We start from the raw sequence: 16,236 nt of genomic DNA, 5'->3' as shown, positions 1-16,236 counted from the left end.
TGCTGAATGAGTCCTGCTCTTCCTGAGAAGAGTAAGGAGAAATGGCACATCCTTATCAGAGGAGATATGGCTCTCACACACTTGGGGAAGCTGGGACGTTCCCCCATTTTCTGCCCTCCTAAAGACACTGCTAACATGGGTTCCAGGTGTCCATTGCTCTGGAGTGCCCCATCCCACTGCACTGGTTTTATTCTTGTTGCTGGGTGCACAGGCCATGTGTTTACTACCTCCACAGCTGCAGAATGGCGGTGATGTAGGCATTTTGCAGGCTGAAGGCAAGGGAAAGCTACATCCCCTGGCATTCGGTTGCTGATTTTGCTGAGTCTTCTGGATGTGCCTGTAGCCCACTGTGCTGTCTGCAGCAGCTGTGAAACCAGAAGCAGCTGCTTTGGTATGAGGTGGACCCAGAACCGTGATGGACTTCTTAGACTTCTGCACAACCAGAAAAAGCTGCATAATAGATATAAGGCCTTGTTCAAGGGAAGCCCCTGTGAAGTTATGGGTGCCACATGTGCTTCTTCCCAGGTCTCATGCTGTGATTTTAATGAGTAATCAATAGCCAAGGCCTGTGTTGCTTTATGGAAAGAGAAGTACTGGGGAATATGTTGCACTAATAAGTTACAGGGTTCAAAAGCACGTGATGTGCTTGTGTTTTTAAATTTCTGGGGTGATAGGACTGCAAATCCTATGGCATATTTTGTGCCTGATTAATTTTATGGACTTCATTGGGTAAGCGTGGATTTATTTGCTGCATAAAATATCAATTTAAATGTAGCTCTCTGTGCTTGCTACTTTGTGACATGGGGTGCCATTTTATTGGCTTTTGCAGATAGCTTACTGAATTTTTTAATTCTTTAATAAAATCTTCCAGCACAGCTGTGGTTTTGCTCTGCTTTGTGCGCATGTGTCAGCAGCTAGTGCTCTAGCACAGCAACTCACGAAGAGCTAGAAGGAAAAGAGCTTGTGAAAAACAGTGTCAAACCCACCAGACTTTCAGAAGATCAACACAGCCACCAGAAATGTACCTTACTGGGCAACCACAGCCCCCCACAAAGCAAATGGCCAAAATAAAGAGAGAAGCAGCTGCAGTGGCAGAGGCAAGGATGTGCATGAATCTGGTTCCACTTATGATGGGGACAGGCTCAAGGAGCACTCACAGGCACTTACTATCTTCCAGCTAAAAGTTGTTAGTTTGAAGTAACTTCATTGCTCTAAATCATAGTCTTCAATGGTTACCAGAGTACCAATGAAATCCTCATCAGTTTTCTGCTGTCACAAATAGCTCAACATTTTTCTGCTAAAAAAAACCCCATTAAAAACAATAGAGCCAAAGTAGGGATACAGCTTGTTCATCGAAACAGAGCTAAATGTGAGAAGAAAGGAGCCAGTAAGAAACAGATCAATGAAAAAGTGCTCTCTGTAGCAAAATGTAACTTCAACAGTCAAAAAGACACCTGTTGGACAGACTGGTTCTAGAGTTCGCGTGGCGCGGGGATGGTATGTATCTCACACAGCCCTCTCTCATTTTATTTCAATGCTAGCTGCTGGTCCTCAGTGGGAAACCGCCAGGTGGGATTGCAGCAGCTCTCCATCGGAGCCAACTGTGACAGGATTGGGACGATCCAGCACGAGTTCTTGCATGCCCTGGGGTTCTGGCATGAGCAGTCACGGTCTGACCGGGATGACTACGTGTCCATCGTCTGGGACAGGATTCAGTCTGGTCAGTCACTCCGCAGCCTTCCCTCTCAGACTCTGGTGGTAGGGGTGTAGCTGTGGAACATCCCCTCTAGCTGTCCTTCGGTGGCCACACTAAGTCTCTCACCTGGACTTAGTTTTCAAAGTGTATCAACAAATTAAATACCAAGTGACGTCTACTTGGGACAGAAAGCCTTGTTTGTTGTTGCTGTGGTTATTCCTTGTGCCACAGCAGTTCCCAAAGTCCTGACTATAGATGTGAGTCCTGCTATGCTACGTGTTATACAGCAGAGCAACAGAGGAGAATACTTATTACTTTAGTTGGTTTAAATGAAAATCTCCAGTGAAAACATCCGTCATCCAACATCCGTTGTCCTCCATGACTTTCAGGCAGTTCTAAAACAAAGTTACATACACAGACTCAATGTTTTCCTAACACAGGCACATACAGAAGACTGAAAAAAACCAGATAATTATTAAATCTAATGCATTCTTATTTAGTCATGATCATCATTTAGTCAGGTGTATATGCAAGTATATATTACAGAAAATGACTTAGACTCTGTTATTTGATTTCCATTATATTTTGCTGACTCTTTAATGACATGTTGGGCTATTGTTAGCCTTTTGAAATTGCTGCAACTTTTTTGCACTGACCAGAATCTAGTTACTGTATTTTGATTAATTTAAAACATTTTTAAAATTTACCTTAGTCAGTAATGGGTTTTTTTCTCATACTCCAAAAAAATATCTGTAAAATTAAATTCTGGAAGTTTATCTGATGATAACTTGTTAATTTTGACCTAAAATGACCAGCAATTAAACATTAGAGAATACAGATTAGAAACAATACATTAATTTGCGTATTGAAACAGTATCTGCAATTTTGGATATCACAACCCCATTGAAGTTTATGGGTAGTTTCATGGGGAAAAGGTAGCAAAAAGCCCTCCATCCAGCAGAAGCCATCATTTTATGTTCCAGTGGCTGAAAGAGGAAGGCAAATAATTCTAGCCTAGAAACAAATTAGTTTTACAGAGTAAGTACAAGTAAATGACTACCAAAAAAATACTTGATGGATTCTGTCACTTTAAGCCTGTACTTCAAAACTTGGACCTCAGAGCAACAATCTTTCCTTTTATTTTTCCTGCTTAGGTAAAGAACATAATTTTAAAAAATACGATGATAAGACATCAGACTCCCTGAATGTTCCCTATGACTATACTTCTGTGATGCACTACAGCCAAACCGCATTCAGGAATGGAACTGAGCCCACCATCGTCACTAACATACCCCACTTCATGGATGTAATAGGACAGCGAATGGATTTCAGTGATTATGATCTCCAGAAACTGAACCGGCTGTACAATTGCTGTAAATTTCTCAATTTCTTTTAATTTTTTTTTATCTGGTATTTCAAAGAAATGAGGGTAATACATACATGCTGGACTCATCCAGGCCCAAGTGAAAGTGATGCTAACGTATTTGGAGAAGTGAATTGTGCTAAAAACAATATAAATAATGGTATAGCTAGAAATAGCATAGCCCTCCTGTAGATACACTGCTGAGAAGCAGAGTTTTCTGTGCAATTTTATCTGACCTTTAGTTAAAAAACAGCTTCACTCAGCAGCTGATTTTTGTTCATCCCTTGGGTGGATGTTTAAAATGTGTGCTTCTGCACAAAGCTTATTGTTTTTTTCCCCCCATTATTCCACAGCTGCTGCTCAGACACTGTACACAAATGACTATCTTTGCTGTTGTTATCATACCTACCCTCCTTTCCACTCTCACTGTTCGGATGAAAATGTGAGCTTTTTAAATCTTTATTTTTTATTTCAAACCCAGTCTCTTACAAAATGAGTCAAAACAGTTATTTTGCTCATGAGTGATTTGTCTTAGAAAGTTGAAGAAAAGTAAGAGACAGAGACTCAGCACTCACCCCCATGTATTTTCTTCCAAGTCCAGCCTTTCAATAAATACCAACAAACTACCTGTCTTTTGGTGCAGATGGAGTTCAACCCCACTCCTCAAGCAGTGCTCCCTTCCCCTGTCTCATTAATTAATCCGTTGTGAGCTATTTGGTCTTGCTTTCCTCACTTCCTCACTTTCTAATTAAAGCGGTTAGTTTACTGCTTCCCTGTGTGGGCAAATCGATTTCATATTTTGTTTCATATTTTGATTTCAAAGAGTTCTTTGATCTAATAATTATCCATTTTTGCTTACTTTCTTGCTGACACCCTAGCTGGGTTTTGATGGGGGCTTTTGTTTGTTTGTTTGTTTTTGTTTTTGTTTTTTCCTCCAGCAGTCAATATAGCATTTACTGTTAAAATCTTTTCTGGGTTTTTACATCACACCAATACTGTATCTTAAAAGGTATCAGTCATACAACACTTCTGATAGCTTTGCCGCCTCTGGAGGATTGTTAGCTTTCTGTATGGACAATACAAAAGAGCTCAGCAGCACAACTGATTTGGCAGCAGTTCATACTCAAGGGCTTCCCTGAGCTGCAGCCTAAGTGAAGCATTTGGTACGCCATTGAGGTTGATTTTTATGATATTCAAGGTCCTTTTCATGGTGCAATGAAACCTTTAAGCCTGCAGCGATATTTTATACATAGTTTGAAAAGCAATAATCATGAAGCATTTAATTAACTTAGTTGTTTTCAAATCATGGCCAGTGTTGCACTGAGCTCAGACATGGTACAATGAGAAACAAATCCAAGAACAGGGATAAACCTGGACTGTCTTCCCTCATCCATCCAGGGTTTGCTTTAGACAGAGAAAATGTTTTTTACAGTATTTTCCTTTTCTTGTTCAACTGCACAGTCTTCCTTCACTTAATTTTTCACCTGTTATATGAGAGATATCTTAAAAATTTGTATTAGAAGAGATATCCACTGGTCCCAAATGTACCTTTGCCAAATATTTTTTTCAATTCAGCATTTTGAAAATCAAGGCTTACCCATTGCAGTGAAGTAACTTCAATACTTTACTGTATTTCAAAATAAGCACTCCAGCTGATGAATTAGAGAATTTTAACCAAAATCTGTGCTCACGTGTGGTCTAGCCTGAAGAAAGCAGAGCAATGAATAGGAAGTCTCAGACTTTTGGCTGTGTGATTGTTGGTGAGTCAAGGCTGGTATTAGCATTCCTTTTGTAAATAAAAGATACGATATGATAATTAACTGGCACCCTCCTGTGCTTGCTAAGTGCCCAGAGTGGTCCTTATATCTTATCAATGTCAGTGTTAATTGCCAAATGCTTTGAATTCCTAAGCACTGTACCTATGAATGTTGATGGTATTTGAAGCTGCTGATTATTTTGTGTTTGCATTTCTTAGCCTTTCTCTACTCTTGGCTTTGGACATTAAGAGTTAAAATGTATGCTGTGTAACAGAGATTCACAACTTCTTTATTTTTTTGTTTGTTTTAATGTTATAGCCTCATCCCTAAGTTTCATGGACACGTGCAGTTTTGAACTTGGAAATATATGTGGCATGATTCAAAGTTCAGATGATAACAGTGATTGGCAGCGTTTGTCTTGGGCTTCTGCTGGGCCACATACTGATCACACGAATATGGGAGAATGCGAAGGTATGAGAAAAGAGTGTTCTTATCTCTCTGAGAAGTATTTTCTGCAGAAGCATGTGAGTTGACTTTGATCTTGGCCTTGCTCTCTGTATATTTGTTGACAAATTCCAGTTTATTTTTTAACTAAGCAACATAAATCCACATACCTAGGGACATCATGTGATACATTCGATTTTCTGCTTATTTGAGAAGATCGTGTGTTTTTCTCTCTTGATCTCTTTTCTAGTCTTAGTGTCACATAGTGACATGAGAACTATATAAAATGTTCTAACCTATGGTACAGACACACCTTTTCACAACTGCTGCTTTTCTGAATAATTGCTCAGGATTAGTATTTAGAAATTATGCATATTATCAAGGCTCAGGTGAACAATTCATTGAGAATATAGCCAGTTGTTTCTGAACGTGTCAGAGAAAACTTGTTGAGTTCAGGAGCTTAAATCAGTTCTCCAGAGGGAGTCAACTGTGAACTACTGGTGCTGGTTAAAGAGGAAAAGCCTGTGCTTCTGGGAACAAATTGCTAGAGATATCCAAACAAGGAAAAATGTTGCAAGGAGAAATGTTCTGCCTCTGGGGAATCTGAACAGATAAGAGTCCTTAGTCTGGTGATTGGTACAGGGTTTACCTTACCCTGACCCTGACTTGACCATGTCTTCTGGCAGTATTACAGTACAGGGTTAAGAATATAGGTATGCCAGAAAAATGTTCTTTTCTCTCTCCTCTACCCTTCATTTCTCATTGACTTGACAGATTCTGGCTACTTCATGCACTTTGACACCAGCTCTGGGGCAGAGGGAAGCACAGCTATCCTGGAGAGCCGAATTCTGTATCCCAAAAGGGGGTTTCAGTGCTTACAGTTCTATTTCTATAACAGTGGTCACGAAAGCGACCGGCTGTATGTCTGGGTCAGGGAGTATACTTCAGCCCATCCGAATGGTACTTTGAGACTCATTGAGGAGATAAAAGGTATGGAGTAAAATTGCATTTTGGTTTAATCTATGCTCAATATCCTTTTCAAAGTACTGGGGGGAAATATTGTAGCAAAGTGTTTCATCTCCTAGCGTTATTCTTTGGCTTCTTCTCTAACTATGTAATTTATTCTCTGCTGATGAAATTATACTTGATGGATCCTCAGTCAGCCATTTTCCTATAATATAATCAATTGCCTCAAATTACAAAGTCTCATGATATCAAGATAGTTTTCTCACCAAAATAGATAAATTCCATGAGCAGCCATTTTAACTGTTCTAAAATTGCTGGTATCAATAGCAACAGAGGAAGCTGGTCATTAGAGTAAATTACAATGAATAAGAAAGTAATAATAAAGAAATGGAAAGTATAGGTGCCCTGGAATACCTGACATTTCAGTTTAAAAAAGATAAATAAAGTTTACCTTAGTTTTTAAACAATGTTTGAAATTACTGAACTGGAATATATGGGCGGGAGAACATTATTTGAGCTGTAGTTTAAAGAAAATTAAATTCTTGTGGATTTAGGAGCCTATGACCTAGAGAGTGAGCAACTGAGGTCAGTTAATGGACAAGAGCTCTTTAATATAGAATTGTTAAATTCACCTTATGATTAAATTACTTTCTCAAGTATCTATAACTTGATCTCTATTACAGCTACAACTAGTTCAATCTTCTACTTAAATAAGGATCTGAGCAAGTTCTTTTACGAAATAGGTATCAACTCCCTTTCTTCTCTTTGTCCCTTTATGCTCAGCTACTGCTCGTGCCTGTTTTTCTTTTCTTTTTTTTACACTCTTCACTCTGATGTTCTCATCGTCTCTGTGCGCTACCAGGAATCATGTGAGTGAACGTAAGTGTCAGGGCTGCTAAGGCAGATGTAAATTTCAGATCAATCTGAGCCCTCCAAGCCCTTTCAAACCCTACACCCTAATTTCTCTACACTTCTGCCACCTTCACAAATCCTCTTTCATATATATTAGTTCTCTTCTCCCATTCCCTCTTTCTCATATCCATAATTTCCTTTTAAGTCTCTGATCTATGTGTCCAAATGGTTTCAGATCATTTCTCTCCCAAGCTGTCTCATGTGAGAATTTACCCTCACCAACACAGAGTTCACAGACTGGAAGAGGCATCAACAACACTACAGCCCTTTCCACCCATGATGTGACAACCTGACCAAGCTGCTCGTGGGTTTGCACTGAACCACCACACTAGAGGCTGAGGCCTTTCTGACCCTTTCTGAACCCTTTCTGCTAGTCTGCAGCAGCTGTGGCTACCTTCAGCCAGAAGCAGGGGAGGCTGTGGCAGTGGGACATTTTACCACACAGTAGCTTGTCTGCTCATTGAACATGAGTCAGAAACCCCAGGCTTGCATATAATCTGTGCACTTCAAAAAACCTTTAGTTAATGCAAAAGGCAATTTAATAGAAAACAGTGGGGTGCTTTTGTTCTTGTTTCTGGGTTTATTTTTTTTCCCCTCCTAATTATAACGGTAATGAATAATGGCAAGAAATCAAGACTTCTCATACCTGAGATTGATTGTGTTGTGTTTAGAATTGTTAGGAGAGTGAAGCATCTGCTCTGTTCTTGGAATTTGCACTGCTTTTTCCATAAATGCAGTTGAAACTCTGATCTTCTATGCAGGTGAACATAAACCAGACTGCAAAAGAAGCTGTTTTGCTGCACACATAACTAACAAATAATGTCCTACTTTCACTTGCCTTACAAGGCCCATGCACAGAGGTCTTTGCTTTTGTGCACGCTGCTGTTGGAGTCAAGTGGAATTTGCTGGTGCAGGCACTTTTGGATGCAGCATCAGGCTCACAGTGAGGTTTTATCACATGAATTAGGTTTTGCAAATGACTGGCTTTAATTTGAACTTAGTACCATTAATCATTTGATGGGTGAATAGTGCTTGTGCATAAGCAAACTTCTGACAAGCCATTTAAATATACAAAAACAATTGAATGAACCAGTCTTGTAGTTCTGGGCTCCCAGAATCCTCTGTAGCATTTTTTGTTGAGACATGTTATTCAGTTATTTGAATATATCTTGCTCTGAATTTTTTTCTTTTTAATAATAGAGGTGACAGCTATCTTTGTGCACTTAATTATCACATTTGGACCAATTTAATGCAATGTTCTTTAAAAATATAAAAGAAAAAGCAGTTAAAAACCATTAGCACCATTTTCACTCAACTTAAAGAGCTGCTGTGCATATTAAATCTGCTGAAAAATTGAATTGAGAAAAAGTAACACAGAAAAAGTAACATACACAGGAGAAACACACTGTCATCTCAGTGCCAGTGGAACGGAGAAATTAATACATAGCCTTGGCTTAGAGTCCATAGACCTGTGTGGTGTTTGACTGTACTGCTTACTCAGAAATCCTTGCCCTTGTTTTTCAGGTTCACCTGCGAGTTACTGGCAGCTCCATCATATTTCTTTGAATGTCACAAGTAAATTCCGGGTTGTGTTTAAAGGCATGAAAGGAAGTGGTTTGTCAAATGGAGGCCTCTCTATTGACGACATCAACTTGTCAGAAACTCAGTGTCCTCACCACATCTGGCATATCAGAAATTTCACAGATCTCCTCAACACAAGTCCAGCAGGGACAGCAGGAAGAATATACAGTCCCCCTTTTTATTCTAGTACAGGATATGCTTTCCAGGTCGGCTTGTATGTAAATGGTACCACCGATAACCCATTTAATTTAGCAATATACTTGCACTTGATTTCTGGAGCAAATGACAATCAGCTGCAGTGGCCCTGTCCATGGCAACAAGGTACCATGATTCTGCTTGATCAACATCCTGATATTCGTCAACGGATGTCAAACCAAAGAAGTATAACAACTGACCCCCTGAAATTATCAGGTTAGTTAAAATCAGACATGCTATGCAGTGCATTTAAAACACAGCCAAAATATAAGGAGTCATATTTTCTCTTTGTGTAAATCAGTAAAGTTTTTTCAGCTTCCGGAATGTTTCATTTGCTTGCAGCAAAAATATAATTGATCCACAGACAAGAAGAAAATTAAAGTACAAATAGGGTAAACTGGGACACTGGATTTCAAGGTTGATTTGCAGAAGAAAGAGGTGGATGATCCACTCGTAAAATTTCTTTCATATGCTCTGTTAAGATGCATTTATATCTGCTTTAATGAGAATGGAAGTTTTCCAGAAGGCTTGAAAAAAACTCAACAAACTGAATTAACAATGCACAGAGTTCATACCAGATAAAAGCGCTGCTATTAAATAAATCCCCTCCCTCCTTGTAAAAAGTACAGTGGTTTCAGAACAAATCTCCAGATGGACAAAGTACTGATTCATAATACATAATCTGTACTCATTCAAGGTGTAAGAAGATAAGGAGCAATTGTCCACAATAACTTGGAAAGGAGGCAGCTGAGGTAAAGATGTAACTCTGAGAAATGGTAGCAATCTCTGTAAAGAGAGATGTTAAAGAAAATCCCCATATTCATCATCGGATAAAGACTGGATTTAAGCCAAAATTACTTTCTGCATCAATATAAGTTTTTTTCCAAAAGAAACCACCTCCACCGCTGAATTAGTTTCCTGGGCTTTCAGACCGTAACTGTAGTGAAGGAAGGGAGGCATAGAAACGTCTCATCCACAGTATTATTTTTTAAATTTTTATTTACATTTATTTTTCTCTTTGTGAAAACAAAGCAGATAATCTAGAAAGACTAAGTGTCCTCCCTGTAAATGAAAGACACATCACACCAGGTCCTCCATAGATGGTTGATGTTTTCAATTTGCTCTCTGCTGTCATGGCCACCATGCTTAGCCCTTTTCCTTCACTGGCCCTGTGGACGTACAGTAGGTTTGCACTCTGCTCCTTCTCCCTTGTCTATTCATATATTACAAATAGTCGCAGATTCCCAAAAGAAGCTGTGTAACTCTCACCCTTTCTCTAACCAGCAGAGGTGCTGGAGCAGGCAGTTTCTTCTCTCTTTGTCAGATACTTTCATAGACAATCAGGCTCAGCTTTGAGATTTAGAACAGAGTTTGATGGAGGGGACTTCAGTGGCCTATTCAGATTGTTCAAGTACCCTTTGTTCTACATCCTTATCAAGAGATGCTCTTTTTTTTTGAGAAGTACCAAATTAATTAATTTTACAGATGATTCATGTGCTACTCATCTTGCCCACTAAAAGAACTGAAAAGAAACTACAAGAGGTTTTCAACCAGCAGCTCTCCCATAACCTCATACCTAGCAGACGCTTTTCTCAATACCTCAGGCTAATCCATGCTGCTGAAGATCTTCATTGTCTTGTGCATCTCAGTGTGGAATCTCAGGCAAAAAAATCTGCAGATATTGTGGGAAGGTTCAACATTGCTCCAACTCCTTGAGTTTTGGGTAATTTATTGTCTTCTCCATATCCATGATATCCATGCACAGAATAGATAGATATGCAAAATAGAATGCAGACATCTTGGTTGCTGAGTGAAACCTCAGTACTACTTTGCAGTGGAGATTTTCTGAGAAGGAAGTGGCTCTATTGAGTAAATCCAGAATGGTCCCACTCACATTCAGTTTGGTTTTTTGTTTGTTTGTTTGTCGTGGTTTTGGTTTTTTTTCCCCCCTAGATTCTTCATCAACTTATTTTTGGGATAGGCCAGATAAAGTGGGATCCACAGCATCTTTTCCCAATGGAACTACATTCATGAGAGGTCCAGGAAGTGGGACGAATGCATTCTTAACTCATCAGAGACTTAGAAGTCGCAACTTTATTAAAGAAGATGGTATTTATATTCTTTTAACCATGGAAGGTATGTAAACATTGATGGTAGCTCATATTCTTTATAATACAGTAAATGCAGAGTGTATAATACAGAGTAAGTATGTATACATACTTACTAAGTTGCCAGTGCTGTAGATATAAATACACATGATGTAGTTTGCAAATGAGCAGTTTTGGAACTACCCATGTATCTAAACTCAAATTATATGATCGAATAAATTTGTGGATAGGTACAAGCACTGTATAATTCCTTTATCTCATGTGAAGGTGTACAAAATGATGCTAATCCTGTGAAAATTATTTTGAATAGAGTATTTTTGATAAAATTGTTTCTGAACAAATCTAGGTATTTCCAAAATACATCATACTTCTGAAAGGCAAAAACCACTACTTACACATTATACCTGTGGACAGGCTCTTTGCTCTTTCCTATTAGAATTTATCATTAGAATAAGAGGAAAAATAACATCAAGTAAAGACCTTATTTATTGTGTTTTTATTGTACAGATATATCACATCTACTATCAACTCAGCCAAGTGTTTCACCAACCTTTGTTACAAATACAACCAGTGCCAGCACCACCACCACCACCACTACCACCACCAAACCTACCACGAGGTCTACCACCCCCAAACCTACCACGAGGCCTACCATCACCACAACACCCACCACGACAACCTCTATCACCCTGACTGAAAAGCCGGAGATAGAGGTTCCCAATTCCTGCCCAGACAACCCTTGTGAAAATGATGGGGTCTGCGTTATTGTAGACAGAGCACCAGTGTGCAGGTAACTGCTTTTATTCACTCTTAAATGCAATTTTAGGATGAGTAATGAAAGTTTCTAGTAGAGTAAATCTTTCTTCCTAATGAAAGACAGACTATAGCTGATTAAAGCAAATATTTCCAACTGCTACTGCGAGACTAAACTTATGACCAATTTGGGCAACAAAGCACCTGGCCTCAGCATTTGCCTATTTGACTTCCCTGTAAATTATACTTTAAATTATTTTATTGTTTTCAGTAATGTATTAGTCCAATGTTATAAAATGGACTATGCATCTCCTTAGATACCCCTATAGCAAAATTTAGAAGAGTTAAATATAGATGCAGTTGAAACAAAAGGGCATTTATATCAGTATAAAAGATGTTTAATACTTCTCAAGAAGGAAGCAGCGTAGACATTATTTTAGAATTTGATTCAGAAATATTGTGTAGTGTAAATTATGACCATGAATTACCAATGTGCAGTTGCTTGCCTTTGAAACCAGCAATCAAGGCTGAGGGCTTGAAAAGATTGTTTGGCCTGCAAGAAAATTAATATAAACTTTTATTTAATTCTCTGTGGATACATTTATGTAACCCATTTGGCTGATCAGCATCATCCCGGCTCTCAGACAAGCTCTAAGGCTGAAGATAGCAACCTTACGTGATGCTGTGCCAGGGCAGGTAGACGGCGTGGGAGTGTTGTGAGGCAAACATCTTAAGGCCAAGAGCAACAAGAGTCAGGATGACTCATTAAGTGTTATATCTCCCCATTTAGAAACCTTTTAAAAAAACAATTCTTGTGCAACCCACCAGAAGCAGGGCACAAATCTGAGTAAATGTCAAGAAGCTGTTCCAAGAAGACAAAAAAAAAGTTATGATGAATGTTATGCCTGATTTCGAAATTACGGAAAGAAAACATTTATCCTCTGATATGTCTGGACTATTTGAAGCTCTGGTGCCTATGTGACCTACTTTGCATCCTACAGAAGTGCGTGACCCGCAATCAGTTTCTGCTCTGATTTACTATGGGGAAACAAGGGAGTCTGTGATACATAACTCCATATAAACCAGATTACATGAAGTCACCCAATAGTCAGTATCCTCGCAGTGCACTGCAAGTGGACTAATTTTCAGGGTTGAACATATAGTCCTGAAAAAATTATTTAGATGGAAATTAGAAAATCAATACATAAGGAACAACCAGGGTTAGAAACATAGGGGCATGTGTGCACTCAGGGACTCTCACATGCTCGTTATAAAATATTTCAGAGCTAATGGTGATGTTGGACAAGGTGAAGGAATCAAGGCCTGGATGTTGGTTTTAATTCTAAAACTAGATGACTGTTAGGATGTTAATATCTTTTCTTACTTTCTTCTTGAGGGATGGCAGAAGCAGCTCTTACAAACTCTTTACATTTGAAAATAAGTGCCTTCTGGCAATGAGAAGGCTTGATCAGAAAGTGCTACATCTACTAGTGGATAAACACTGAGCAGGGAAAGGGGTATGTGGTGGGAACATCTTTGGCTAGCTCAGTTCTAGAGCTGGGGAATTCATGCACCTAAGTTTTGGTTCAGCTGCTCTCTGATCAGTGGTGCCTTCAGAGTCCAGCCTGTGGTCTCCACCCCATTTATCTCACAAGTTTGAATTGCTGCAAAAGGTGAGCTGAGAAATAATATAAAAAACCCAACCAAACAAAAAACCATACAAAGAACACATGAGAAAACAGGTGGATGAAGTTTTCTGAAGGGTGGTAAATGTGGATTGATAGGATAAAAAAGCTTCTGTGCTAGTTGCCATAGGAGACTGTAAAATTGATTGAGTGAAGAAGATAGAAGGACTTTGTGTAAAAGCTGAGCATGACAAAAGGCTTAGAACTGCATCAGGACATGAGGGTAACCAGTAATAATGGAAGCAAGTATCACATGACAGTGGTCCTAATGACAGATACCACTTTCATGGAGCAGAAAGTGAGTTTTGTATCAACAGAAGTGCTATAAACTTCAAGGAAAAGCCAGCAGATAAGTGAACCGAATGATCCAAAGGGCTTTTCTGTTGGTAGAGAAAGACGATCATTCTGCAGCAGCGGCTCTATAGACCAGCTGCAGCCAAGCCTTAAGCAGTCAAAAGGATCAGGATGATGCTTGGGTTTTCCAGCAAAGGCCCTCTCTGAAGCCATGCCCTGCAAAACAGCCAGAAGTTGAAAGACTCACATCCAGATGTGTAAGAAGAGTAGGCCACTCAAGACAACTTTAAAATGGGAGTCCATTTCACGATAACTTTATTATGCTTTGGGGTATAGAAACAGTGCATCAGAGATGCTGTTATTCTTTAGTAGACCTTTTGATGCTTTTAACCTTTAGGTGATACCACACATCTGGTTTTTTTACTTTCTAGATGTCCAACAGGTGACAACTGGTGGTACATGGGAGAAAAGTGTGAAAGGAAAGGCTCAACTCGAGAAAATACTATAATAGCTGTTTCTTCAACCATAAGTGTATTTGTCGTAATGCTCATTGTCACTATCACAACGGCAGTGTGCCTTAAAAAGAAATACAGACAAAGAAAGGAAAATGGGGAGAGCCTGAATCTACAACAAGTAAGTATTTTGCCTCTTTCAACAAGTATATATATGTATAAATGCACATATATATATATATATGTATGTATGTATTTATGTATGTATTTACTAAAAAGTAAACAAATTCAGCAAGAAGTTAAGTTGGAAGATGTCACATTTTTGAAGTAAGAAGACTCCAGCTTAGGAATTAAAGAGCTCCATTAAGTGCTACTCATTTACCAAACACCTTTTGGTGACTTTCTGGACACTTCATTCAAAACCTGTTCTCCTCCTCCACGCCCACCACTCTTACTGCCCCAGGACAGCCTACATTGAGTGAACAAAGGGGCTGATTTTTAGTTTTTAATGAAACCATATCTTCCACTTAGTGAATTTGTATTTCTTCTATTACTGCATTTTCTACTAAAGATCTCCCCTTAAAACACCATGGTGCTAAAAAAAAAAAATACAAAATGTCAAAAAAAGCAAAAAAAAGAGTAAATATAAAAAGCTGTTTCCCTATTTAATGGCCATTTTTAATGCAAGGAACAAAGTAGCCATGGAAATTGTGACTTAAGGAGAATTAAAAGAAGACAGCAGATTTTAACTACCTGAATGACTGAATCAGAAAGGCCATGTAGTCAATAGCCGAGACATTTGTGTAGGTTTTGACCACAAGTTTCACAAAGTTCCAGGCATCTGGACTCTTATTTTAAATAGAGACTTAGTCTTGAGAATACTAAGAATGACATAGCTTAGAGGGACTCACAAGGCACAGGATAAATTTTGTAAGTAAATTGAAGAGGAATGGCCTCCCAGAGAGCAGACTTCCATTTTGAATTTTGTCCGAGAATCACACCTCGTTCTTCATTTGATGTCTTCTTGAGGTGCAGTACCTCTGTGCAGTGCCAGTACTTGACACTGTTACTTTATGACCTTCCAATAAATTATTTTAGTTTCTTTGTAATTAACTCTCTTACATTATACATGTATTTCCCCTCCCTACAGTCTTTTGAGATGTAGTTTTGTTTTTGTTTTTTTCCCCATTTAGAGTAAAACATCCTTCTGAAGATAATACAAACAAGCATCAAAGACACAAAATGAACATCACTGGAAAACCACAACTACGTCACTGTTCTTTCTGTTACTTTTATCTCAACCATCATGATAAAGATTTATTGAGTCTGGAAAATAATTAATCATCTGGATAAATATTGTGCTAAAGTCAGTGAACTGTCTGACAGTGTTGTGTATCACCATGCAATGGAGAAAGATGGAAATATGTGATGAGAAATGCCTGCCCTGTGCTTTAAGTCTATCTGAACATGAAGTAAACATGTAAAACTGCATCCTGAATTTCAGTCAACACAGTGAAGTCTAAATTAGCTATCTTGTCATGATACAGATGTCTATAAGAAAAGGGAGATGGACCCCTGTCACAGGGTACCCAGCAGTTTCAAGTCTTGCAACAGCTGTCAGTCAATAGTGTGAGGGTAGTATGTGGAGCATGGGAGCATCTGGTTCCTTAAGTTATTTGCTTGTGATCTACTCACTATAAAAGAAATAACAGGAAATGAGGAAAGTGATAAATTAACCACACAGACACACAAACATTAGTGAGGAAGTCGCAACAGAGACAATAATGAGGACCCAGAACACTTCAGCTGCTGTTTGGTTGTCCACTGAAGGAATGACTCAGGGAGAGCCTTTTAGAATGCCAACCCGAACAACAATTTTTTATTGATAGGAAGGAGGAAACACGATTAACACTGTGGGATACTTGAGGCTATTTGGGATACAGACGATCAGAACAGGCTTGTGGACTTACATAAAAATTACTACAGAATGTTTAGGGGAATGGCCAAAGGTTCCAAAGAAAAAGTAAAGG

The 16,236-nt window shown here is 38.9% G+C and overlaps 1 protein-coding gene across 1 annotated transcript in view; it reads left to right on the top strand.

Annotated features, from left to right (window-relative positions):
• Positions 1 to 15,417, top strand: part of MEP1B (meprin A, beta) — a 24,457-nt gene extending 9,040 nt beyond the window's left edge. Inside the window, exons 7-15 of the mRNA XM_010193349.1 lie at positions 1,542 to 1,720; positions 2,851 to 3,069; positions 5,135 to 5,287; positions 6,035 to 6,250; positions 8,663 to 9,130; positions 10,868 to 11,050; positions 11,530 to 11,812; positions 14,186 to 14,387; positions 15,400 to 15,417. Coding sequence (XP_010191651.1) covers positions 1,542 to 1,720; positions 2,851 to 3,069; positions 5,135 to 5,287; positions 6,035 to 6,250; positions 8,663 to 9,130; positions 10,868 to 11,050; positions 11,530 to 11,812; positions 14,186 to 14,387; positions 15,400 to 15,417 — 1,921 coding nt within the window. The remainder of the gene's footprint in view (positions 1 to 1,541; positions 1,721 to 2,850; positions 3,070 to 5,134; positions 5,288 to 6,034; positions 6,251 to 8,662; positions 9,131 to 10,867; positions 11,051 to 11,529; positions 11,813 to 14,185; positions 14,388 to 15,399) is intronic.
• Positions 15,418 to 16,236: the final 819 nt, after the last annotated feature.

Source organism: Mesitornis unicolor, unplaced genomic scaffold, assembly GCF_000695765.1.
Source record: "Mesitornis unicolor isolate BGI_N332 unplaced genomic scaffold, ASM69576v1 scaffold5941, whole genome shotgun sequence".
NCBI lineage: Eukaryota > Metazoa > Chordata > Aves > Mesitornithiformes > Mesitornithidae > Mesitornis > Mesitornis unicolor.
Note: the sequence above shows the minus strand (reverse complement) of the source record. Positions and strands in the feature narration are given on the sequence as shown.